This window comes from Rousettus aegyptiacus, unplaced genomic scaffold (genome assembly GCF_014176215.1).
Source record: "Rousettus aegyptiacus isolate mRouAeg1 unplaced genomic scaffold, mRouAeg1.p scaffold_m13_p_17, whole genome shotgun sequence".
NCBI lineage: Eukaryota > Metazoa > Chordata > Mammalia > Chiroptera > Pteropodidae > Rousettus > Rousettus aegyptiacus.
In genome coordinates this window covers 44,603,983-44,629,067 of record NW_023416292.1, presented here as the reverse complement: position 1 = coordinate 44,629,067, position 25,085 = coordinate 44,603,983, and the positions used below count along the sequence as shown (strand labels likewise).

The 25,085-nt window shown below is 35.9% G+C and overlaps 1 protein-coding gene across 7 annotated transcripts in view; it reads right to left on the bottom strand.

The window, feature by feature from the left end:
- CARMIL1 (capping protein regulator and myosin 1 linker 1) overlaps positions 1–25,085 on the bottom strand; it is a 262,957-nt gene that overhangs the window by 30,073 nt on the left and 207,799 nt on the right. For all 7 annotated transcript variants that reach the window (XM_016140897.2, XM_036235257.1, XM_036235261.1 and 4 more), the window contains 5 exons: positions 24,194–24,369; positions 21,104–21,191; positions 18,326–18,475; positions 5,159–5,225; positions 4,732–4,928 (listed from right to left, as the gene is read on the bottom strand). In XM_016140897.2, the coding sequence (XP_015996383.2) occupies positions 4,732–4,928; positions 5,159–5,225; positions 18,326–18,475; positions 21,104–21,191; positions 24,194–24,369 (678 nt within the window). The remainder of the gene's footprint in view (positions 1–4,731; positions 4,929–5,158; positions 5,226–18,325; positions 18,476–21,103; positions 21,192–24,193; positions 24,370–25,085) is intronic.

The window sequence follows — 25,085 nt, the reverse complement described above, 5'->3', positions numbered from 1 at the left end:
ACTGAAGAATGACTGGGTCAGAGAAGAAATAAAAAGAAAGATCAAGAGATATATAGAAATGAATGATGATGATAGTACAACATATCAAAACTTTTCGGACATGGCAAAAGCGGTTGTAAGAGGAAAGTTCATATCATTATAGGCCTATCTCCAAAAACAAGAACGAGCTCTAATAAAACAACCTAACACTTCATCTTAAATAAATTAGAAAAGGAAGAACAAATGAAGCCTAAAGTCAGCAGAAGGAAAGAAAATCAAAATTAGAGAAGAAATAAATGAAATTGAAAACAAAAAAACAGGACAAAAAATGCAACAAAGAGCTGGTTCTTTGGAGGGTTAATAAAATTGACAAACCCCTGGCTAGACTCACTAAAGAAAAAAGAGAAAGGACCCAAGTAAACAAAAGCAGGGATGAACAAGGGGAAATGATGACTGAAATCACAGAAACACAAAGCATCATATAAGAATATTATGAAAAAGTACATAACACCAAATTAAATAACCTAGAAGAAATGGACCAGTACTTAGAAAGATACAACCTTCCTAGACTGAATCAAACAGAACTGGAAAATCTGAATAGGCTGACCAGCCGTATGGAAAATGAAACAGTCATCAAAAACCTACCAAAATGTAAGAGTCAAGGACCAGATGCGTTTACCAGTGAATTCTACCACACACTCAAAGAAAATTTAATAACTATTCTCCTCAAACTCTTCCAAAAACTCGAAGAGGAGGCAATACTTCCCAAGTCATTCTATGAAGCCAATATTACCCTGATACCAAAAACCAGTAAAAATAATACAAAAAACCCCCCAAAAACCCTACACCATGATCAAGTGGACTTCATCCCAGAGACACAGGGATGGTTCGACATACACAAATTGATTAATGTGATACACCATGTAAACAAATTTAAAAATAAGAATCATATGATCATCTCAATAGATGCAGAAAAAGCCTTCGACAAGATACAGTATCCATTTATAATTAAAACACCTAAGAAAATAGGTATAGAAAGAAAGTACCTTAACATAATAAAGCCCATCTATGACCAACCCTCAGCCAACCTTATTATTTATGGTGAAAAACTAAAAACCTTCTCTCTAAGGTCAGGAACAAGGCAAGGCTGTCCACTATCACCACTCTTATTCAATATAACATTTGATGTCCTACCAAGTGCAATCAGGCAAAAGAATGATATTCGAGGTATCCAAATAGGAAACGAAGAAGTCAAACTGCCATTATTTGCAGATGACGTGATTCTCTCTCTATAAAAAACCCTAAAGACTCCACAGGAACACTACTATAAACATTGAGCAAATACAGTAAAGTTTCTGGATACAAAATCGACATTCAAAAATTCATAGTGTTCCTATACTCTAATAATGAAGTTTCAGAAAAAGTGGAAAAAATAATTCCTTTTGCAATTGCAACAAAAAGAATAAAATACCTAGGAATAAGTCTAACAAAACATGTGAAAGACCTATATAATGAAAACTATAAGACCCTAGTAAAAGAAATTGAAGAAGATACAAAGAAATGGAAAAATATTCCGTGTTCTTGGATTGGAAAAATCAATATAGTTAAAATGACCTTATTACCTAAGGCAATATACAGATTTAATGTAAACCCCATTAGCATTTTTTTAAAGAAAAAGAACAAGAAATCATCAGATTTGTATGGAAGCACAAAAGATCCCAAATTATAAAAATATAAAAGCCATCCTGAGAAAAAAGAATGAGGCTGGAGGCATCACTCTGCTTGACTTCAAACTATACTACAAAGTAACAATAATCAAAATGGCATGATATTGGCAGCAAAACAGACACATGGACCAGTGGAACAGAATAGAGTCCAGAAATAAACCCATGTTTTTATGGGCAAATAATTTTCGACAAAAAAGCCAAACACATACAGTGGAGAAAGGAAAGCCTCTTCAATAAATGGTGCTGAGAAAACTAGAAAGCCACCTGCAAAAGAATAAAACTAAACTGGTATCTATTACCACACACCAAAATTAACTCAAAACAGATTAAAGACTTGAATATAAGACCTGAAATAATAAAATGCATAGAAGGAAAAATAGGAACTAAACTCAGGGACCATGAACTTACAGAGAATTTTGTGAATTTGACCTCAAAGGCAAGGGAAGTAAAAGCAAAAATAAATGAATGGGACTACATCAAACTAAAAAGCTCTGAACAGCAAAAGAATCCATCAACAAGGTAAACAGACAGCCATCTGAATGGGAAAATACCTTTGTAAGCAATGCCTGTGATATCCAAAATATATAAAGAACTCATACAAATTAATAACAAAAAACAAATGATCCAATTAAAAAATGGGCAGAGGACAGAGAAGATACTTATCCCAAGAAGACATACAAATGGCCAAGAAACATATGAATGTATGCTCAACATCCCTAGCTATTAGGGAAATGCAAATCAAAAACACAATGAGATACTATCTCACACCTTTTAGAATAGCTATTATTAACAGGACAAGTAATAACAAATGTTGGAGAGGATGCAGAGAAAAAGGAACCCTCATACACTGCTGGTGGGACTGCAAATTGGTACAGCCACTGTGGAAAACAGTATGGAGGTTCCTCAAAAAACTAGAAATTAATCTACCATATGATCCAGCATTCCCTCTACTGGGTATTTACCCCAAGACTTGAAAACTCATTTCCGAAAAGATATTTGTACACTAATGTTCATAGTAGCATTATTCACAGTGGTCAGGACATGGAAGCAACTGAAGTATCCTATGATAGATGATTCACTAAAGAAGCTGTGGTACATATATACAATGGAATATCACTCAGCCATAAGAAAAGATGAAATACTGCCATTTGTGACAACCTGGATGGACCTCGAGATAATCATGCTAAGCGTAATAAGCTAGACAGAAAAAGTTGAAAATCACGTGATATCACTTAGATGTGCTATATAAATCTAAAAGTGAGAAACGAACAGGACAAAGAAAGAGAGACTCACGGAAATGGACAATGGAGTAGTGGTTATTAGAGTGTAGAGGGTGGATGGAGCGGTGAGATGGTTGGGGTAAAAGGGGTCGAATATGTGGTGACAGTATGAAGTCTAAGTATGGATGAGGAACACAGAATGCAGCATATTTATATGCCTCACTGTTAAACTGCACACCTGAAACTTAGTGGATTTTTTAACCAATGTCCCCAATAAATAAATAAATTTTTTTTAAAGAAAAAAGTTAAAAATCAAGTAATTTGAAAAAAAAATAATACACTAAATGTTTTTTTTAAAAACAGATTCAAATAAAATAAATCAAACTTATTTAAAGCCTGATCCAGTAAGAATGAATAAATGATTGTCTATGCAGATAATCTGTTGTGCCCATTTATCCACTTAGGTTTCTAGTCATCCACTTATCTGTGAGAGCAACTTTCCCTGCGACTGTGTGATCACAGCCCTATGGGAGACAGGTGGACTTCCAGGAAGGAGTCTTACCTTAGTAAAGATCTGCAAGATGAGTCATTATCAACTGACAGGGCAGTGTTAGTGTGTGTGTGTGTGTTGTTGGCGGGCGGAAGAGGGCGGAGGAGATGCTGGAAGACTGACACACAGCATGGGAGGAAGGGATAATAAGCGGGGAGGAGGAAGGCAGATTGGGGCTGGTGGTGAGGAGCAGTGTTCAGGATCATAACCAGGTATCTAACTTGTCAGCTGGCGAAGCTCCATGGGGTGGGATTAGAGGAGGAAGGACAGGTTTACAAGAAAGACTGGCTCTCAGTTTTGAAGCTGCTGAGCCTGAGGTGCTCTGGGACATCCAAGTTTAGGAGACAGGTAAGTATGTGAATCTAGAGTGCAACAGAGAGGGCAGGGATCAACGACAGGCAGTTGGTAGCCATGGATTTAGACGTATCACCCAGAAAATAAACTTGAAGGCCAGGCAGGGGAAACTGAAAAGACATCACTGCAGAGGTGGGTGATAAGAAAGAGTGGGACAACTCAGAGGTCCATGGAAGCTGCCTCTCAGGAAGGATGGAGCTTCTGTGCCAAGTCATGGCTGAGACGCCAAGATGACAGCTGACAAGCATCAACAGAATTAAGTCAGGAGTGACCTTGGAAGGGCAGTTTTGGGGATGGGTAGGTATAGAATGAAGAGTCTAGTGGAGTGACTGGAAGGTGAGGAAGAAAGACAATAGGTACAAAAAGACAAGAAGTCTGGCTGCAAAAGAAAGAAAAGACATTGACTGTGGAGACACATGGGATAAATGTGCTCTTTAGCACAATGCAATCTTCTCCTGTAGAAGCTCGAGCAGGATGCTGAGTCAGCACACCACTCAGATCTAGGTTATCAAACGTGAAGGCAGCAGAGCAGGTCAGCATGTGGGGCGGGGGGGGGGGGGAGGGGGAGGCATGTGTATACTTCAAAATCAATTGCAAACAATTTACAAATACGTTCTTTGGTACTTATTTTCTATCTTTTTACACTCAGACACTTGTAAAATTCTATAGATGTTGACTGTTTTTCTCACCCACATGATTGATTTTTCTAAGGAAGTCTAAGGACAACCCTGAAAAGTTGGAAACTTTACAGCATTATCTCTTCCAAAATCGTTGACCACCAAGTGGAGAAATTCTGCACTAATATCACATTCTAACTACAAGCTTTCCTGTTGTGCGGGACTCTCCAGCCTCTCCCAAGAAGGAAACGGTGAGGGGGTCAGGGTCTCTGTGGCCCACTTACTGCTGCTTGGGTGGGTTGCTGCTTTTTGTTTCGCTTTGGCCTTAACTTGGTGAAGTGCTCCAGCTTCTTCCCCTCTTCAGAGGGCAGCTCAGAGATGAAGCCCGAGCTTCGCTTCTCTTGTCTGACAGAGGGGTAAGGCGGGTCTTCAATGTGAATTGGCACCTCTTCCAGTGCTTTATCCAGATCAAACTCCATTTCTAAAACAAAGCAAAGCCCAAGATCCATGCTTACTACATAGAGATGGATAGAAAATTCCTAAAAGTAATTTGGAATCTATCGTAGAATAGCAAATACCCATTCACAGATCACTTGACTCCCTCAATATTTGCTCATCTAGAGCATCCATAAGAAGCTTCAGGGGTCCAACGCCCTTGCGGAGAGTGTTTCACAGTTACAAGGAAAGAAATGGCATTAGCAATACACTCACCGAAGGCCCTGGAAACCGGCCGCAGCATCCGGCTATGGATACTTTTCCTTTTGGATTTAGGAGTCATCTAGCAATAAAATAAAGAAAGTACTGAGTCAGGTATTCATAGAAAACTTGCCATTCAAATTTCAGAAACATATGGATCAGTTGTTTAAGCTTAATATTTATTTTACTTCCTTAGAGGACAGTTGGAACCAAGTGATAGCCTGACTGAAGACTGAACCTATACATTTCTAAATGTTTACAATTTTCTCAAATGATAATGCCAACATTTGTCTTCTTGCCCTCAGCCCTAACTGGTCACATTCTATATACATGGCTGAAAGGAATAATTAATGATACAGAATTTATCACGGAGCTGCACCATGAGGGGTGTTAAAATGGATATAAATAAGATTGAAAGACTATAAACATCAGTTGCTAAAAATTGAAGATACAATGATTCACCTGTCATCACAGCAACATCAATGTCAGCAACATTGAACTTTCTGTCACTTAATGGCTAAAACAGTTTAACTGTTTTGTTTCACATTTCTGTCACCAAGATTTTCATCTTTACATTGTAGGCAAAGACTAGTTAGAAAAAAGTTGCCATGATTTAGAAATCTATATCTGCTCTCACTTCTCAGAAAGACATCTTTGATCATGCCAATTCTTTTAAAAACAAGACTGAAACCCAAATCATGGCCAAACCTTAGAGTATTTTCCTAGCTCTGGTGTCAGCTGTTGATCATGTGAGGCCAAACCGGAAGAAGGCATTTGCTTCTCCCTCCACGTTCAAGCTGAAGGGGACCACTGCCATCATTGACACAAACAAATCAAAGGAGGAAACCGAGTCATGGAGATGATGGATGCTACCACTCAAGCTGTCAAAAGTAGCAGTGCCAAGGAGAGACCCAGTCACCAAGGTCAGCCCAGCACTCCTCCTACCATACCATTCATTATTAATATACAGATGGATGGGTTTCAGGGGTGTTTTAACTGGTTTGATACTAGAAACTGGTATCTGTGTAAATTAGGATATAACAACTGAAAGAACTTAGTTTGCAGGTTTTCATCTTATTGAATACGTTGTCCCTAAGGCTTTCTCAAAAAAAAAAAAAAAAAAAAATCCACAAGGCTGATAAACTTCTTTGGATCAAAGAATGAATTGGTTCATACTAACCTTTAAAGCAAACAACTTACAGTTGATAATTTTATGACAGTTTTAATAATAATACCCTCTGGCTAGTATGTATTGTTGAGAAAAAAAGGAGAGAAAAAAATAATGAGCAACTTTATTTAAATCTAGACTGGTCTTCCTGAAACATATCATGGGACTTAACCGATTTATTTGTTACAAGGTTTTGTAAAAGGCAGACAATCAGAAAACTATCTACTGATAAAGCAACAGGTTTTGCAGGTTCAATCAAAAGTCAATCCAGTTTCAAAGTTGTTTTCCCCAAATTTAGTCTTAACAGTTGATTGGCTGAAGAAGGTAGTAAGTTGGCCCGACTAGTCTATTCTTGAGTGAAACCTCCAAAAACAATTCTCAGGAGGCACAAACTACTAAAATATATGCTATGTTTAGTCAAGGAAATTTCTTCAGTCTTCTATTCACTTTGTGCACAACCATGGTACAACCATGGTAGTAGGATCAGGAAGCAGCTTGGGATATAATTTCTAGACAGACATAAATAAATAGGAAAGATGTTTAAAAATGTCTGGAATGAAGATGTCTTCCAATTTTTTTCCCTGTGACTTGAGTAGATTTTATAGTGTTCATGAGCAAACATAATCTGGCTCAGAGTTCTCTATTAAGTTTTTATAACAGATATCGAATAAAGGCAAAACTTCAACAATTATGATATTTTAAATATAATTTTTAAATGATGTGAAAAGGAATATATATATAGAATTATATATACAAATACATGTTATGTAGCATATAAAAGATATACAGAGACTCATTTATAAATTGATGCCTGTTTGCAAATGGGTCATTCAGCTCAACCTAATTTTATAGACATGTTGAAAAACACAGAAACCATCAGGATTTTTGATGGTTGACATCAACCAAACGGAGAATTTTTTGCTTTTCTTGGTTTAGCTTTCTAATACCTCAAAGCCTGGTGCACAAAATTTGAATATCAGAAAGATGCATTCTAATGCATTTTCATTGCTTCTCTTCATTTCATATACTCCTTACAAGTGTAAATAACTTCTAATTGCATATTGCATAAAACTCTTACCACATTCACATATATCTGCTAGTTTTGAAGTTTTGCCATGTTTGGACAGGGCTGATGGCCTTTTGCGGAAATAGGCAGGATGTGCAATCAGGCTTGTTTCTACAACTGATACTAAGAATGCAACCCAATTTTACATTACTTTTGATAAACTGTTTTATGATCTCTTTCTTTCATGGGGTTTAACAATGGAGAGAAAAAAGTGTTCTCTCATATTTTTCTTTTATTTAGAATTTTTTTTTCCTTACCTGTTTTATAGAAAACATGGACTTGCTCAATCTTATTGGCTTATTCCTATGTTCCCATTACATATAAACTTAAAGCAAGAGGAAGTGGAAGAATGAGCTATGATTATCCACCTAATGTATATTTAGGAACAAATAATCTGTTTCTCTAGAAATCTGCATTATATGTACTCCTGCCTCCCCAACTCCCCATGCTGTTGGTTGAATTGCATCCAAGAAAAAATCTGGCTTTACCATCCTCTTCGGAATGATTAACTCTCTTTTAGTACCAAAGGAAAGGGTTTATTTTCTCAGCCTGTTTTTCAGTCCTCATTTACCTTCTCTAGATATTCATGCCTAAATATTTTCTGGTCACAGAAATCACAAAGTACCCATCAGGTGAAAGGTCATCAATTGAAGCAGAAGAAGTGCACACTCCGAACGAGCCTTTCACAAATCAATTCATGGTTAATGTCGCTATACTTTAGACCTAAACAAAATTACTTTATCTTTAAAAATGCATTTTATGAGTAAAACAAGTAATCGTCAATATTCACATCCTTAGGAAATATGAGGCTAATGAGGATAATCTAACTTTAAAAGGAAAACCGCAAACACAAACTTCTTTCTCATCCTGATATTACAAACCATCAGTAAATCCCCACAGTGGGTGGCAGACGGTGTGAACGAAATGTGTGGCCCTGTTTTCTAGGAATCCAAAAGCAGCTCAGTGTCTGCACTACTCAGAAATTTGATTCAAATTTTATAAAGGATTTTTATATAGGATTCTCCATGTAGCTCATTAGTGATATGTTCACTTTTACTCCAAGGACTAATGTTTGAACCTATCAAACAACACATTTTTCCCCATCAAACTCACTTTTAACATGTAATTCCTAAACATAGTTTTTTAAAAAACAACAGTTAAATTGTTTCTATCACCATAGAAATAGGATATAGTGTCTTTGTTTATTTTACCGAATTTGCCCAAAGAATAATAAACACTCTCACTCCAAGCTGAAGAATCCCTAATTTCTTCTTTCCCCAGAAGATAAAAACAAAATAAAAAGTTGGCTAAACAAAACAGTTACAAAACAGATTAGTAAAATTCTTCTAATATAAGAAGAGAATTGTGATGCTGATCTTCTATAACTCTGGAAAACAAGTGATATGGTAAGAATTGGTAAACAAACCCAGAAGTTTAAATAATCAGGTCTTTTTTTTTTTTTTTTTTTAACATGGATGGAATAAGGACTATTCCTCTCTTGAATGTTTACACCCTCTTGAACAACATTCTGCTTGCTTTCAGGCACATGGCTGGGGATACTTTAAATTCATCGCCTGTTTTGTAGCTGAACCAACTTATAAAATCCAGTCTTGTCTCTAAATTGCTGCCTGTTTCATTCAGGATCCACAGATGGATGGTGACAGGACAGTCTCCTGGGAGATCAGCCAGGCAACACAGAAGCAAATGGAACACAAGAACATAAACTAGGATAGCCGGAAACTAGCTGGAAACAGCAGAGACACCAAAATACTTACACTTGTACAGCAGAGAGTCTCCATGCAGCAAAAAGAAAGGGGAAAAATATGAATGGAAGAGAGAAAAAGCAACAGCATTACAAGAAAAGGGGAGGGAGTGGTACCATTCATAAACAAATAGAAAAAGCTCCACAAAAAGTCTTCATAGCAAAGGAATAAGGCAAGGAGGCCAAAACAGTATTGGTTTAAGGCATCCAATCTAGCTTTTTATAAGCAGAAGCACAATTACAGCTTGAAATGGCAGAAACTCTTAGAGATGTTACCAATTTTGCTAAGCCACAGTCCAAGCCCATAAGGGGGATAGAGACATCATCAGCTCCAAAGGCACATGGTGGACAGAACACTGGGTGGGTATTAGCAAACACCATGCAGGTTTTGGTGCTGAGCCACAGGATTAGTCCCAGTCACAAAGTAAGGACAGTGTATCTATGATCATGTCCTTTTCAGGGATCTTTCATGTCATCTTATGCTGCCCACTGCACTTGAGGATGAAGTAGATCTGAATCCTCTCTACCCCTCAGTCATCAAAGCTTTTCAGAACAGAATCTTGCCTAGCATGATTACCTATGCACAGTGTAATTAAATGTTGATGATACCTTGTACCTTAGTGGTAATTTGAGTCACCTTACATTTCACATTAAATCTCTAATTAATTAAATCATTTAAAAAGTCTCATTCACTATTAACAGTTGTTAAAGCATCTTCTTAATATTCTGAAAACTTATAAAAGAATTTTTTAAAAACATAACAAAATATAAGAAGTTTCGTTGTAAAATGTCAGACTTTGTGAAAGTCAAGTATGGGTATATGTGTATGGAGAGGGTCTTTTGCAAACCTCCCAAAACACTTTGATATACTCCACTGACCTGGGGCTCATATTTTTTCCCTGAAAGTTCTCTATTTTTTGTGTGTCATCTTTACTCAATATACAACAGAATGAAAATATAGGGTTCTTCAATTTCTAAGTGTAAGCAGTTGGGGTCTCTTCTGGAGAAAGATGGCACATAAGTAGAAGGAAGTCCCCCAAATCATCACCACCATCACCACTGTCATCATCAATATTATCGGCTTATTAGAAAGGCTTCCATCAGCAGTGTCCTGAAAAAGTCTCTATTTCCAGACTTCTAATTTCATACTTTAATAGGTAATTTACTTCAAATATACTTCCTTTTATGATCCATTAGACTGAAAACACTCTTGCAGAATGAAAGGAGAAAAAGTTAAAATACATTCCAAATATTCTTGAGTTGTGTGAAATAAAGACTCTATCCCATCTTAACATATATCCCCTCCTCAAAAGCTTCCTTAAAGAGATGTAACTGTGGATACAAACATAAGAGGTACAGCTGATGGTTAAGTCCCATAGTTACTTTAAGACTTTCCTTCTTTTGTAAAAAATTAATTCAACAAGACAAATACTCTTCCCAATTATCTCTGCAAAGATTATTATAAGTGAAGGTGAGAAACCTTTTAATTGGTTAAACTCCTAAAATGACAGGCAAACAAAACATGTTCTTATGAGGAGGAAAATCATGGCAACAGACAATTCAACTTGTCAATGGAATGATCATTAGTTGATTCCTCTACTTTTTCCACCCATTTTGTGGAACTCATTTAACTACACTGATCAACATCCCCCCATTGAGACAAGGGAAGGACTGGTTAGTAAAGATAGGTCACCTCCTCTCTCAAGCATGTCTCATGCTAAAGGCTTGGCATCCAAGAACTGAGCTCAAATCTTAGATTAGCTTGTAAAATGACTGTGAAAATTAAGCGAGATAATGAATAGAAGGTGCATACTTAGCATGGAGCCTGGCAGATAGCGACAATCAATGACCTCACAGTGCTTCATTAGCTGGTAGTGATTACAAACATTATACTATTGTCATTTTTTTATTCTTCTATTTCAAAAAGAAAGGCTAGGGGGAGGGGCAAGTATAAATTGTAAACTTCTAATAGCAAAAAAGGTGGGAATAATCTAAGACTATCAAATAGGGGAATGGATAACTAAAATGAGGCATATGCAAAGGATGGGACAACAGTTAAAAGGAAAAAAATCTTTACAAAAGCATCCAAACTCATGATAGCAGTGTTTCTGAGGAAAGGAGGAACAGAGAGAGATTGTTGGTAGTGGTGAAATGAGGCTATAACCTTATCGGTAATGTTTTATGTTATTTATAATTCAACAAGTATTTATTGAGTACCTACCGTGTGCTGAGAAATCTTGGGGACGGGGGATAGGGAGAGCAGTGAATAAGAGAGATGAGGGCATTGTACTCCTAGAGTTTATATTCTGGTATGAAAAAAAAAAAATACACTGGCAAAACAAACATGCTAACATGTTAGTCAGAAAGTGTTCAGAAATAGTTGCCATCTTAACATTTAGGAGAGGAACATTGTTTCAAAGGCAAAGAAACCAAATTAAAACAAACAGTACCACATCTACCTTCTTCATTTTCTTTACCACAAAACTCATACGTGGAAGAATAAAAAATTTAATTGGAATCAACATGGGGTTCACTCTATTAAAATATACATATGTTTTGCCAGCATTTTAGCACATCCTTTTAGTAAGGGCACAGAGAGACTTGATGGTCAGGAACCAGATTGGGTGAGGGGGGGAAAAAGCCATTTAGTTAGAAATGGCTTTTCGATATTCAAATCTCCCCAACTGTCACTCAAATGCCTTATAACACCCCCCTCCCATCACTGACCATTTTGGATCTAGGATCTAATGGAAAATTCACCCACGACATATGGTTATATCTCTCTAGTCTGTTTTATGTAGCACACCCTCCATCCCGCACTCCCAGCCCTGCCTTCCTTTTTCATAATACTGACTTTCTTGAAGACTTCGGGCCAACTATTTCATAGAGTATCCCACATTCTATATTTGTCTATTTCCTAATAATATATTTAGGCAAACCATTTTTAGCATGAGTGCACATAGGTGATGCTGTGAACTAATGACTGAGCCACGATAGGTGGCACCCATGTCATGTTGTTCCATTGTGGGCGACACTAAGTTTGATACTCAGTTCATTGGGATAAGTATTTCTTGATTACTCCATCTCACAGGTATTTTCTCCTTTGGTAATCAATAATAACTCTGTGACATGATACTTTTAGTTCATGTGGATTAATCCATTTTTAAACAACCATTGACAATCTTTGCCTGAGTGAATGAATAAAACAGGAGCTACGAAACTGTAATTTTCTACTTCTACCATTATCCCTACATTTCTCAGGTACCATTCTTCTTTAAAAATCAACTTTCCCTTTCTGAAATCCTCTGTTCCCTCCTTTCTCTTACATTTTCTTAGTATTACAATGAACTCATGACTTTTTTTTTTTTAATTTTGATCTGAATTTTGTATCCTTTGAAATGATCTCATTAGTCTCAAAACCAATCCCTGCTTTTTCATAGAAGATATCCTAGGCTCACCTGTGCTTTTCCGGCCACTTTTTAACCCACTTCCCATTTAGAAAAAAAAGTGCAGCTAAATGCCAGAGTTAATTTAATATCACATGTAGGAATGCTAAGATTTGACATTTTTGGCGATGGAAAATTACAAGATTTTTAAAGTAGAAATACCACTACTAAAACCAGAATATTATAAATAGAATGATGTCATTTGTTTTCAGACTATGGATGTACTAGAGTGATGTAAAAGTAATAATAAAAGTGAGATATTTCCTGGTAAACTTTGGGGTAAGGTTAGGACTGTCATCTGTGAGTTATCTGAGGGCAAATGCTGCAGCTATAAAAGAGGGAGCTGAGGGATTTTCCATGGGGTTTTGCCTTTGTTTCCTGAAAGTGGTCAATGATATGCTTTAGGCTTCATTTTCATTCTTAAAAGAAGGTATATGGGATAGATCTCTCAAGAGCAACCTGGAATAGAGACTCTGCAAATAGTGTTCATACCCGTTAAAAATGAGAAGATTAAGGAAACTCTGGGTCCTGAGCAAATGGTGAACTCTCTGGAGATTTGGAGTGTATTTATGGCATTTCCACAAAAGACTCACAAAAATTATCAGAAATTCTGAGGAACATACGATATTCATTTTAGTTGAAATACATAAATTGTACTATAGTTTTGAAAATTTAAATTCAGAAATTAAGAGGGTTTCATAGGTTGTTTTCAAGTGATTAAAAAGTTAATCTCCATTTTCCAAAGCGATGTTAAGAAAATGGCATGATAGAATAAATTTTAAGAGGAAATTAACAATTAGGACTTGCACAGGCTTCTGCACATAGTTAATATCAGTGCAACTGATTTTAAATGAGATATCAATCTTAATAGTTTCTACTTGGCAATACCATTAATAGATCAGTTCAATTAATAACTGTTGGCACTCAAAAATGAAGTGATTTGTTTAAAAAATAGTATTTGCTCAAGACAAATGGATCGCTGCTGAATTTTAATCTGTATTAAAAACCTTAAAAATTATGTATTAAGATTGAGACTAAGTTTTTATGGGAAAATAGTTATTTTTGTCTTCGAAGAAAGGATTCACAAGATGTGTTCTGTAATAATCCAAGCCTTTTCAAATTATTTTCCTAGGAAATAGTGGTAAGGAGATGAACTACTTCTCTGCATGAATTTTTTTTTTATTTAAAACTGGTATGACACTCATTAAAATAACTGAAAGAATTACTTAAAATTAGTGAGCTAGTTATGCCTAAGGAGCCAACACTGTCTCTTCATCCACTTGGCACACTATCCTAAATGCTGAACTTTTCAAATTTGTAACAGGTAGTAAAAACTATATACAGTAACAAATTAACTATTTAGAGAAAAGTCATCAGTAGACTGAGAACTGCATCTTCCAATACCCCAAGGGCCAATGACAAACCAAAGCTTAAAGATATGATTAGAAATATTAACTTCCTAAGAGCACCTGAGTGCGGGAAGAGGACAGATGGTTCATGGACAGACAATAAAGATTCTAAGCAAATGCATGTTTCAGCATGACATAGAAGGCACATGTGTTAAAATGATAAGTATACAAGAAGGCTAATTAATCACTGTCACCAACAAAATAACACATGAAAAGGCACAGAACATTCCAGGGAAGCCAAAAGTGGGCAGATTCATTTCAAATAATTGGATCACAATGGAATGTGTCAGATTTTGATACACTTGTTCCCCAAAATGTTTAAAAACTATAGGCTTACATTATGGTTGTATTGGACACATATCTTTCACTTGTGTATCTTCTCATTAATTAAATCTGGAGTTAATAAGGAGATATTTTACATAAAGCATTGCAGTCTAATTAAATCTAAGTCAAAATTTAATTCCGATTGTAAGAAATATACTATATAAGACATCCATATACTGATCACAGCAGACTCTGGTACTAAACTGCCTACCTTTCAGTGACCTAGGTTACCCTGGACACATTACTTAAGTTTTCTATGCCTTGGTTTCCTCATTTTTTAAATAGAAGATATTAATAACTAATTATTCATAGGTTGTTACTATTCATAAAGAACTTAGATTAGTGCCTAGCACATTATAGGTAGTATAAAAATGTATTAAATAATAATAAGATCTGTTAAACCATCTGATTTTCTGTCCTGAAGTTAAAGGGATATCAGAATCTCTGGGACTATGAGAATGGGTATAGGTTATTCTATAGTTCTTGTTCCTCTTCACTGTACTGCACAAGGTGAACCAGATTACCTCTTAGTTTCTTTCTAGTTTAATAAAAAAAGATAATTACTTGAATGGAGACAGAAATTTTAAAAAAGATTCCCTTTTTTGCTCCTTTAAAGAAAATAGCCTTTTCCTTTAACTTTAGGAAATTAAGATTGATGAGAAGTTCTTAGTCTTCCCTCCAGCAGTTAACACCCTCCCCCCCCCCATTGAATCATTCTTATTTCAGCCTCAAATAGTCCAATTGAAAGTTTAATATGTGTTGACTAAGTTAAAATTTTCTTTCAAAATAATCATATTGATTATTGTTTCTATCTTCAAAAAGGCAGTCCTTACATTCAAATTAATATAAACTTCTACCTCTAACTTATGGCCTTAAATCTTCTCTAGTGTGATGATAACTAGAAGTTCTTTAAAGAGACTTAAGCATTGAAATGGAATTGACTTTTTGTCCATGGAGCAATGGAAGAATACATGAAGATAAACTATCCAGGGGCAGGGAGAAAAGGAAATGCCCAGAATCTCTGCTAAGTCTTTTAAAGAAATATTTAAAAATGGATTTAGTAGATGTCATAAACATCACAGGCAAAAAAAAAAAAAAAAATTGCCAGGATCTGTTAACAATTTTGAATCTAGAAGTAAAAGGTTGGAGATGAGTCAAAGTTACTTTGAAATGCCCTAGAGAAAGTGTCACAGGGCTTTGGGCTACAAACAAACATTTTAGGTAATAGTAAAATTATAGCATCTCCCAAAACAGCTACCTTTAACAGTGCTCTAATTTCAGGTATGGCACAATTTCTACCTGCTGGGAGCTTATATTTCCACATGGGAAAGGTTGTGTGCATGCACTTAAGCACTTTATATCTGATAATTTTCTACATAACAGTTAATCTTGTGTCCTAATGTCCTGGATCACTTAAGATATAAATGCTACCAAGGAAGTCTCATTTAGAAATCCCAAATTGTCTCCACCTTTGAAATTCATACTCCAAACTTTTTTAAAAATGGCATCACGTGAAGATCTCGACTTGAAATATTTGGTAATAGATGTTCATGAGAAACAAACAAAAAAATATGCTACTTTGATTATGAAAGATGGCAGTGCAGATAATTTTACTACTTCTTTCACATTAGCTGTGGGTTTGTACCATTGGCTGAGGGTAAGAAGCCCAAAGCTCAGAAAATTAATTTTCTTTATGATTGTGATCCCTGCACATGGGGTAAATGGTACTGTTACCAGGTAGAATCAATCGATGGTTAGGCTGAGAGTACAGAGGAAATCATAACAGCACAAAATCCACTGACATGCACTTTTTATACAAAAAATGTTCCTTTTCATTAAATTTAGCTATGGTTTTCTGCTACTTAACATTCATTAGCCTCATTAAAACAATGATTAAAGACAAAATGTATTGAAACAGAAAAAGCTACTCTCATGACTTAAAAATTTTCCTCATGTAAGTATTTTTGCTTTTGTAGAGAACTCTGTCTTGTGTTTGTCACCCACTTAACACTGGAAGCCCTGCTCCTCTTCCTAGGATTCAACAGGTGCTTATGTCAGGAACGAACCTGCTTGCATCCTTGGCCTTCTGAACCCCGCTCTAACTTGGGTCATCCTTACGGTGCAGTTCAGAGAGACCTCCACTTACTCCTGGCTCATTATACATCACGGTAATAAGAACATCTGTACAAAACGAAAGCCACTCGTGCTGAGGGTGCCTGCCACACAGTTTGCCCTTTGGTCCAGATGGATGATCGTCCAGAATCTGCATTTAAAAAAATAATTCCTATCTCCACCCTCATCCTATCTTCTTTATTTAAAGAGAACCACCTTTTCTTTCTTTCACATAACAAAATCAAATCAATCAATCAAGCAAAAACTAAGTTTATACAATTTAAAACCCTTTCAGTAGCTTAGCTGGTCTTTTTAAACCAATACTCCATCATTCCAAATGACTTAACTTACAAACCCAATGAAATACACTTTATTGGCTCATGTTTCCTTTATTCCTTTCCAACTCACATATAACCAAATAATTCTGGCAGAAAATGTGACATATAGAGTTAATTTAAAAATTTTAATTCAACTCATTTCCTATTACTTATTTTCTTTAAGAGCCTACCTAAGAGTTTTCAGAATAAATACTCTATGATAACAGTTTTTAATGCCTCAAATTCAAGAAAAATTTAAAATACATATTAAAAATACATTTTATAACATACTAGACAGGCAACTTTTAAAAGCTTTGACAATTCCCTCCACTGAGGCCAAATACATTTGTAGATTTAAGATTTAAATAGTTATATAGAAAAGTACCTGTTATCTTTAGTAATGCTAGAATGTTTCTTGAAATCTAGGATTATATTTTAGGCTTTTTTTTGTATATGATTGGGTTTTATCTGGAGGGCACTCAACTATATTATTAACAGCCTTTAAAAGATAACAGTGGTTATAAATAAGGAATGTAAAGCATTATACTTTTTCCCAGGCTAGAAAAATAATATCTATGACATCTGATCCTGGGCTTTGGGAGTTAAAAACAAGTACCATTCTTTAATAACGACTGCATCCCAACTATCTAAAATTCGAAGCTGATATAGAAACATTTGGGCATAAGTAGCCCAAACCTAGTCTCACCAGTACCTTCTCAGATGATAAAGAATTACTAAAAAATGAGTATTAAAACATAAAAATATTAAATAGAGATGAAAACATATTGAACGCAAAAGTGCACACAACCGTTTTTATGGTGAAGTGAGAAGTAAGAACACAAATTTTAAAATAATGAAATAAAAACAGAAATAAAATTGTCCTCAGAGAGGAAAAAAGTTTTAAAGCCCTAAGTACTTTATTTATATAGACAGATGGAGACACCACATGAAATGTAAAAAATGAGTAAGGAATCAAGACCTTCTCCGTAGTATATATTCCATCTTATAAATCAGATCAAGTTAAGGGAAGGAAACAGAGAAAGAACTAAATGGGAAATATAAATTTAAGAGTATACCGAAATTGTGTAATGAAAAAAACAGGAAGCAGCAGCAGAAAGTAATAACAAAACTGTAGGACCAAGAAAGATATAGTCGCCCTACACATTTTTCGAGAAAAAGTCCTTCCCCACATTTTTAAAAATGGCCTCTTTATTTAAAAATATTTTCCTATCAAAAAAGACCTTTAAAAGTCACTCAATTTCTGATTCATTTAGGACTTTTTCCACTATGGCTACAGAGACACAGTGTTTCTTTGGAGGGGTGGTGTGGGTAGGCTTACTCTTTAAGAAAAGTTTTACAAAATTACAAATAAAAAATCAGACACCAACCCTGGTGGGAAGTTGAAGCTTAAGTTTTATTAGTCTCATTAACAGCTTCTGTACAGCAGTACGTTTCTGAAACAACTGTCTCTAAAGGGAATTTTTATTTGGTCTGCTTTGTAAAGGGTGAGATTAAAAAAAAAAAAAATAGCAGAGCTCAGTGAATGGGATAATGGTGTCACCAAAGGATGCATCTTACCATACAAGTATCTAGATCTTCTAAACGCTCAATCTCTGTGAGCTCTTCCACCGTGATGACGGAGCGCTTAACAGGCTTCTCCTCAGCCAGCTCAATCTCTAAGGACTCTTGTTGAGGAAGGGTCTTGCCACGTTTGCTGAAGTGGTCAGTCTAACAGTAAAGACATACACAAGGAGAAATTAATGCAGAAACAAGGGAAGAGCAGGTTGGCTGGATTCCCAAAGATGGCGCACTGAAGGTATACATGTGGTTAATGACAGTTCTTAATCAATTCGCACCGGAGTAGCTTACCTCTTTCATTATCCTTCTTTAGAGGGTGAAGTGTTCTAAGCATGAAATGACAAAACCTTTTTAGAAAATGTCTTCTGAGACTTTATTTTTTGAAAAACAGGTATTTCATAAAGCTTGCAAATGTTGATGCAAATATGCACAAAGTAGGCATGTATTTTTATTTTCCAAAAGATGTATTTTAAACCTTTTCGGGAAACTAGTGTGATTGATTCCTCTATTTTTATCTTAAATACAATCAGAAAATATGTTTATCAAGAGTCATTTCAACCTTTTGTACATAGAAGCCACTTTATTTATGCAATTTTATTAGGACAAGGATGATTCAGTTCAACTCAATTTGCTCTTTTAAGGTTAAAGAAAATTAACAGTGAAGTATGATGTCATTGCCACCAATATTATAGGTAGAAATATAAGGGAAATTTAAACCAGAAAAATAACTGACACAAGGTAAATGAGATCACTTAGTCTAGAAGTGTTCTTTTTGTTAATTATATTTCATATTTCCTCTGAATTTCTATTTCTAGTGCTTAAAAATGTCAAATGAGGGTAAATAAAATAATTCCAAGCTTCGTTATTTTTAAAGGGCTAAAGGGAGGGAATCGCTAACAAAATTTTCATTATTGCTAGCTTCCACTGTTGCCATGTAATGAATACCATATTTGATATGATTTCTTAATTTCCAGTGTTATGCTTCAGATAAACCTAAAAAATTATGTGGTAAGAGGTGGAATAAACTGGGCTGGAATTAATAAGCTCTAGTGCTGACCTGACTCTTCACTAGGAACTTTTTATTTAATTCTTTCAAAGCGATGAGAACCAGTGGACAATTCCATGGAACCTTTGAGAATATTTCTACACTTAAGTTGTAGAAAATATTAATGTTATCAGAATGTATTTAAAAGTAAAGTTTCATTTTAAAGATACTATTTCTTACCCACAGCAGTGAAGCTCTCCTTATTCAAATCAGCGGTATTAATATTAAAATGAAATTCAAAACAAAAGTGCATTCACGGCATAAGTGAAAAATGAATTTAATAAAAAAGGTTTAAAAGAGGGCAAAAATTTAAACTTTCAGCATACTTCTCACATGTAGTCATGTGGCTATAATATCTAGTATTTGTGTCATCGAGTGAGTGGGCATTTTGAGGCAGTCCCTAGAACTGTGGGTTATCAATACACTTTTTTGTTTTCTATAAAGGATGCTCTATTGATTTTTTTTTCTACTTATTTAAAACATGAGAAGTCTGAATTGGGAGCTCAAATGGTGATGCAGTTCTTTACTGTTCCACAAACTAGAAACTTGTGCTTCTTAAATTCTCTGTGGTGATTACCTAGTTTTTTATATTTCCATTTTGCCAGAAACCAAGATATTGGTAAAATACAATAAAAATAAGAGATAGAAAAACAAGCTGTGTTTGGATATTGTGTCCATGTCAAACTGAAGTTCCTCCACGTTTCCTCCTGTTTCCTGAGTTAATGCTGTCACGGACTACTAACTATCCACTAGGGGGCCAGCTGCAGTCCACAGGCAGTTCTGTGAGCAGCGCCTCTGAAGAGGTAGGTCTATTTTATCTTTTTGATTTTAGAGGAAAGTCTTATATATTTTTCTGAAATAAAAATTTTAAAACATTTGTGTTATCTGCCTTATGGGGAAGAAGAAGCTGTTACTGTTCCTTTCATTTTACTGTTCTCCAGTGTCAACCAACAATTCAATGCCATAAAACTGGGTATCTCCAGCCAACAGAGTTAATCTGACATTTTTCTCTGGAGAAAACATCTTAATTTGCTTGGGAGATTTCTACTGCATCAGATTGCTAATATGTTTGAGATGCAAGATATATCCAGTTCTACAACTTTCATTTGTGCGATTCCCAAAAGTTCAAGAAACATGAAGTTGCTGATACCTTTTTCATATGCGATGGTTGCTGATACCAAATCTTCTGCTCTGGTGTAGAACCAGTATCTAGATTAAGAAAATTAATTTTTTCGCCTTGGTCATGTCTGAGAGGCCTGGTTGGGTGCACAGCAACTATCAATCACTAGAATATGTCCATTTTACTCCTGCACATTCTTTGAACGCCAAATATTTCATTTCCCTCCATGTTTTCAAGAATAGTCCATTCTTAAACTATCATATTAGAAACCAACAAACTGAGCACAGAAAAATTAATCTAACTAATTTTTAATTATAGATTTCAGTCTCAACGTCATCTCCTATCAAAACTTTTGACCTGCATTATAAATGGACAAGATTTCTGGAAACCATCACTTTTGTTTCCCCTGCCATTTTCTCTCTGGAGAAATTCTAAGATGCTCTAGATTGGCTAGAAGCAATATAGAAGAGGAACGAGGAAAACTGGGATCTTAACTTGTAATGCTACAAAGAAGCAAAACTTAGAAAAGAACCCACATTCCCGTGCTAGAGGCTGCCCTGCATCATAGCAGGCCGAAACAGGAGGTCCTGCTCAAGATGGCCATGACACTCACCAGTTTATGATGGCAGTGTGACAGTGCATCCAGAATTTCATCCACGATTCGATCAGACAGGAAGGAGGCCACTGTCAACTTCACTTCACTATGTAAAAAATCAAAAGTACAGAGTAGCGTTTTAATTTTTGCAACAGGAAAAAATCACCCACACTTGATTCTATGTTGATAAGGTCCACTGTGATTGTTTCTGTCTTTGAAAATAGAATAAAGAATGAAGACTTCCAAGAATAAGGCTTAAGCACTGCCATAAACACACAGGTAATAGACTTTCTTGACCAATTTCAACCTGCCATTGCCATCTCAAAACTCAAGGTTTAGTGGTAGAAATGAAAACATCTGGATAAAAACCAACTTAATGGGAACCATATGTACCGTGTGGTCAAGAACAATTCATCCATTGACATAAATGAAAACAAACCTAGGCTGGACCAAATTAAGAAAGTCTAGTCTGATTGTTAAGTCTTGGTTATTACTTTGTTATGTATAACCCCTTCCTTTTAAAAACCTTTTTATGAATCCAATGGTATCACATGGAACTGCTTCTGCTCTGACTCACCATCTTACTTTGAACAGTTACACATTCACTGTTCTGTTGCCTTTTATGAACGAACATTACCAAAATGTTTAGTTTTTAGTGCCTCTTGCTTGACCTTTTGAAAGTGCCCAGAAACACAAAGTGGCTGGCAGTTTTCACTATAAACAACTCAGCCACTAAGTTTTCAGCCAGAGAGCTGGTATTTTAGTGAACACTGTAGCTATTTGGTATTCCCAAGAATTCAAATCCCATGTGTGTCTTCGGTCTGAATAATCAATCCTACATATACGCATACATGCACATAGATGCATAACACATTTATAGGTCCCTGTACTAGAGAGATTTACACCCACATTTAGACACTGTCTCCTAAGTTCCAGTCTGCTTTTGAAGTCAAGAATTAAAAAAATTTTAGCGCAGGGAAAAGAGTTATCAAAATAATATTATTTAATCCTAAAACTAAAGTTGAAAGTACATTTGTCTAACAGGGAAAAACATTTCTAACCTAAAGGCAATAATTTGCACTGAGATTTCCCTGCCCTGGAAGATTTTTCATGACAAGGCAGAAGAATGAAAGCATGAATTCTTTAATACCTACATTAAAAAATTTTCCTGGTCTAAAGATAAAAGGATGTGTCTTTAATTCCTGTCTCTAAAATAAGGTCTCAGTAGCTATTTGGTTTATCTAATACTTTATTATTCCACAAAGGTCTCCACGGATAAGATTCCCCTGGGATCTCTTATTAAGAATAGAGATTACTGGGTTCACCCCAAACCTCCAGAGGGCCTGGAATTCCAATTTTATAATGTACTTCCTCTGATTCTTTTTAGGCATGTTTGGGAATTTTACTTCCTCATAAAACTATAGAGTCAGTTTATTTCTCTTTCTTTCTCTCTTTCTTGTAGGGAAGGTGGTTTATCTATTTCAACTTGTAGCATCAAAAAGTTTCTTAAAAATGCATTTTAAAAATGTCTCAGCATTGTGCTATCATTTTGCTACTGGATGCTCTACTTCCTTGCCAACTGAACTTCCAGTTTGCAAAATTTTTAGAGGAAATGATTCAATTTAACTGGCACATTCACACCTGCATTCTTGTATAGCTCAAGCATGCATGACAGAAGGCCAAGGGGAGAGCTAATAGACATATAACCGACTCCCGATGAGAGGAGCTCTAGTCTGTTGTTCATCTTTCAGAACCGGTCCATTTTCAAGGGAAGTGACCATATTTGATAGAATTTGGAATTCCCATAATGGCATCAGATTATGCATGATTTGTTGGTGGTTCAATCAATTATTATGAAAGACTGATGGTTAATACTTTTTTTCCTTAATATTTAAGGGGCTTCAAGAAGAATTAAAAAACTACAGGTTATAGAAATAAGTAAGCATACTCACTGTGGGCTAGAGTTCAGAGACTCACTAAACTATGGGGTCCTATGAAACCCTCAGAAAGTCTTTTTTTAAATTTCTCAAGTCCTTCTAATTGTCTTATAACTCAGTTGGGTAGGTGCTAGGATCTTTTATTTAAACACACACACACACACACACACACAAACGCATGCACACATGCACGCACGCACATGACAGCTGCATGCCAGACCTGAGATTGTTCAGTTACTACTAACTTTCTAAACTCTCAAAGCTCTATAATCTGACTTTAAGGCTATCAGCCTTTAATATCTAGATTGTGATGATATAATTTTTGGCTTGTTTTGTTTTTAACTCTCAGTTTTCTTGCAGGTTGTCATTTAGCTTCATCATTGTGTCAGCACAATCCCCAACTCTTTGGCTAAGAGCTCGTATTTGTGATACATATAAGGATTATCAAGATTCAGAAATGGCTAAAATGGGAAACACAAAATGTTTCTAAACTTGATTTCTATTCGTCTGATTCTCCAACTAAGAAACAGAATGAGAATTAGCTGAGTTTTCATGTAATGCTGGTAATCATCCCAGAGTCTCAACACAAAAATCCAGAAAAGTTTGTTGCTGATCACACCTTCTAAATATTTGTATTGTGATGTATTTTTCCCACTTTATCAAGCAGAAATGTATATAAACACTCCAGAGTACTATTAGTATATATACAGCATCACAGGTACACCGAAAGAACCCAGAAGTCAAATACAGTGTCACAGTGGGGCTCTTTGCCTTTGTCGGCTGTGCATTTGCTCATAATAGCATGGTGGTAGGAAGCAGACTGATTTTAGTCTTCAAGTTAGTGGCTTATAAAGGCTAAAGGTAGTGATTTTTTAGCAGCAGAAAAAAGGGATCACAAACATGTATTCCCCTATTAAAAATAAAACACTTAAAAAGAGCAGATAGCTGTTGCCCTTTAGTAACCCGGGCATATCTGTGGTCATCTTATTTTGGAAATGTCTACCTCTCCGCATTTATGCACAGTGTATTTATATACAGTCACTTCCCATTAGACATGCCTAAACGCACATATATAGAGAGCCAACAACAGTGCTCTTCACAGCTGTCTCAACTGCATTCACAGAAACTGTAGAACCTAATACACTGCAGATTATTAAAATTATAAACCTACCTAATTTTGTTAAGGATGTCAATTCCAGATTGCTCCAGTAGGACATTTTTAACAAAGGTACGTGGAATGGAAATCTTCTCAGTGCTGGCATGAATCAAGTCTTGTCGGATGTGGGCTTTTTTCATCACATTGGGACAAAGATTCTCAGCAGCATCAACCATGGACTCCAGCAGCGCCTGCAATGCAGCACAGTGAAGGGGATGACACCATGCCAAAGCACTGCCATAAAACCGAAAGGTGGTTATATATGAATGACTCCAAGGCCTCAGAGCACAGAGCACAATAGAGTCCCAGGCACGACCAAGGATTCTGAGCTGCCCGGGTGACTTGTGACAGTTGGATGATCTTAGGTAATCGCTTTAAATCAATTGGCAGATGCCTAAGCTTCGTGCTGGCATCTGAAGGGTTATGGTGATCTCGCTGTGCTTAATACGAAGACATTGGGATAAGGTTCAAAACGCATACATCAGCCTTTATGTACCAAGTTACCACACCACATCGTTCTCTCTGGTACTAGAAAATCAAGTTACAGATACTCCCTGGAAGACCTAGCACATGGGAACTTTTGTGCAGTTCTGCAAATCACAGAAATCCCAAATCAGGGTGACCCATTCAATAGCTCTATCAAGACAGCAGTAATAGAAAACCACGGAGATGACTACCAGTTTTACTCTTTTAAAAGAAAAGCTTTAGTGTTAGGTAAAACTATAATTGTAAAACAACAAACTCTATGAATAGCAGACAAAAACATTCAGAGCACTTTATAAACAACATTAATAATTAAAACGCACTTATCCATGCAGCATTTCAGAGTTTGAAAAATGTTATCTGCACACTGTATCCTTCCAATATCTGTCTAGCTATTCATGTGATCACCATTTTATAGTTTAAG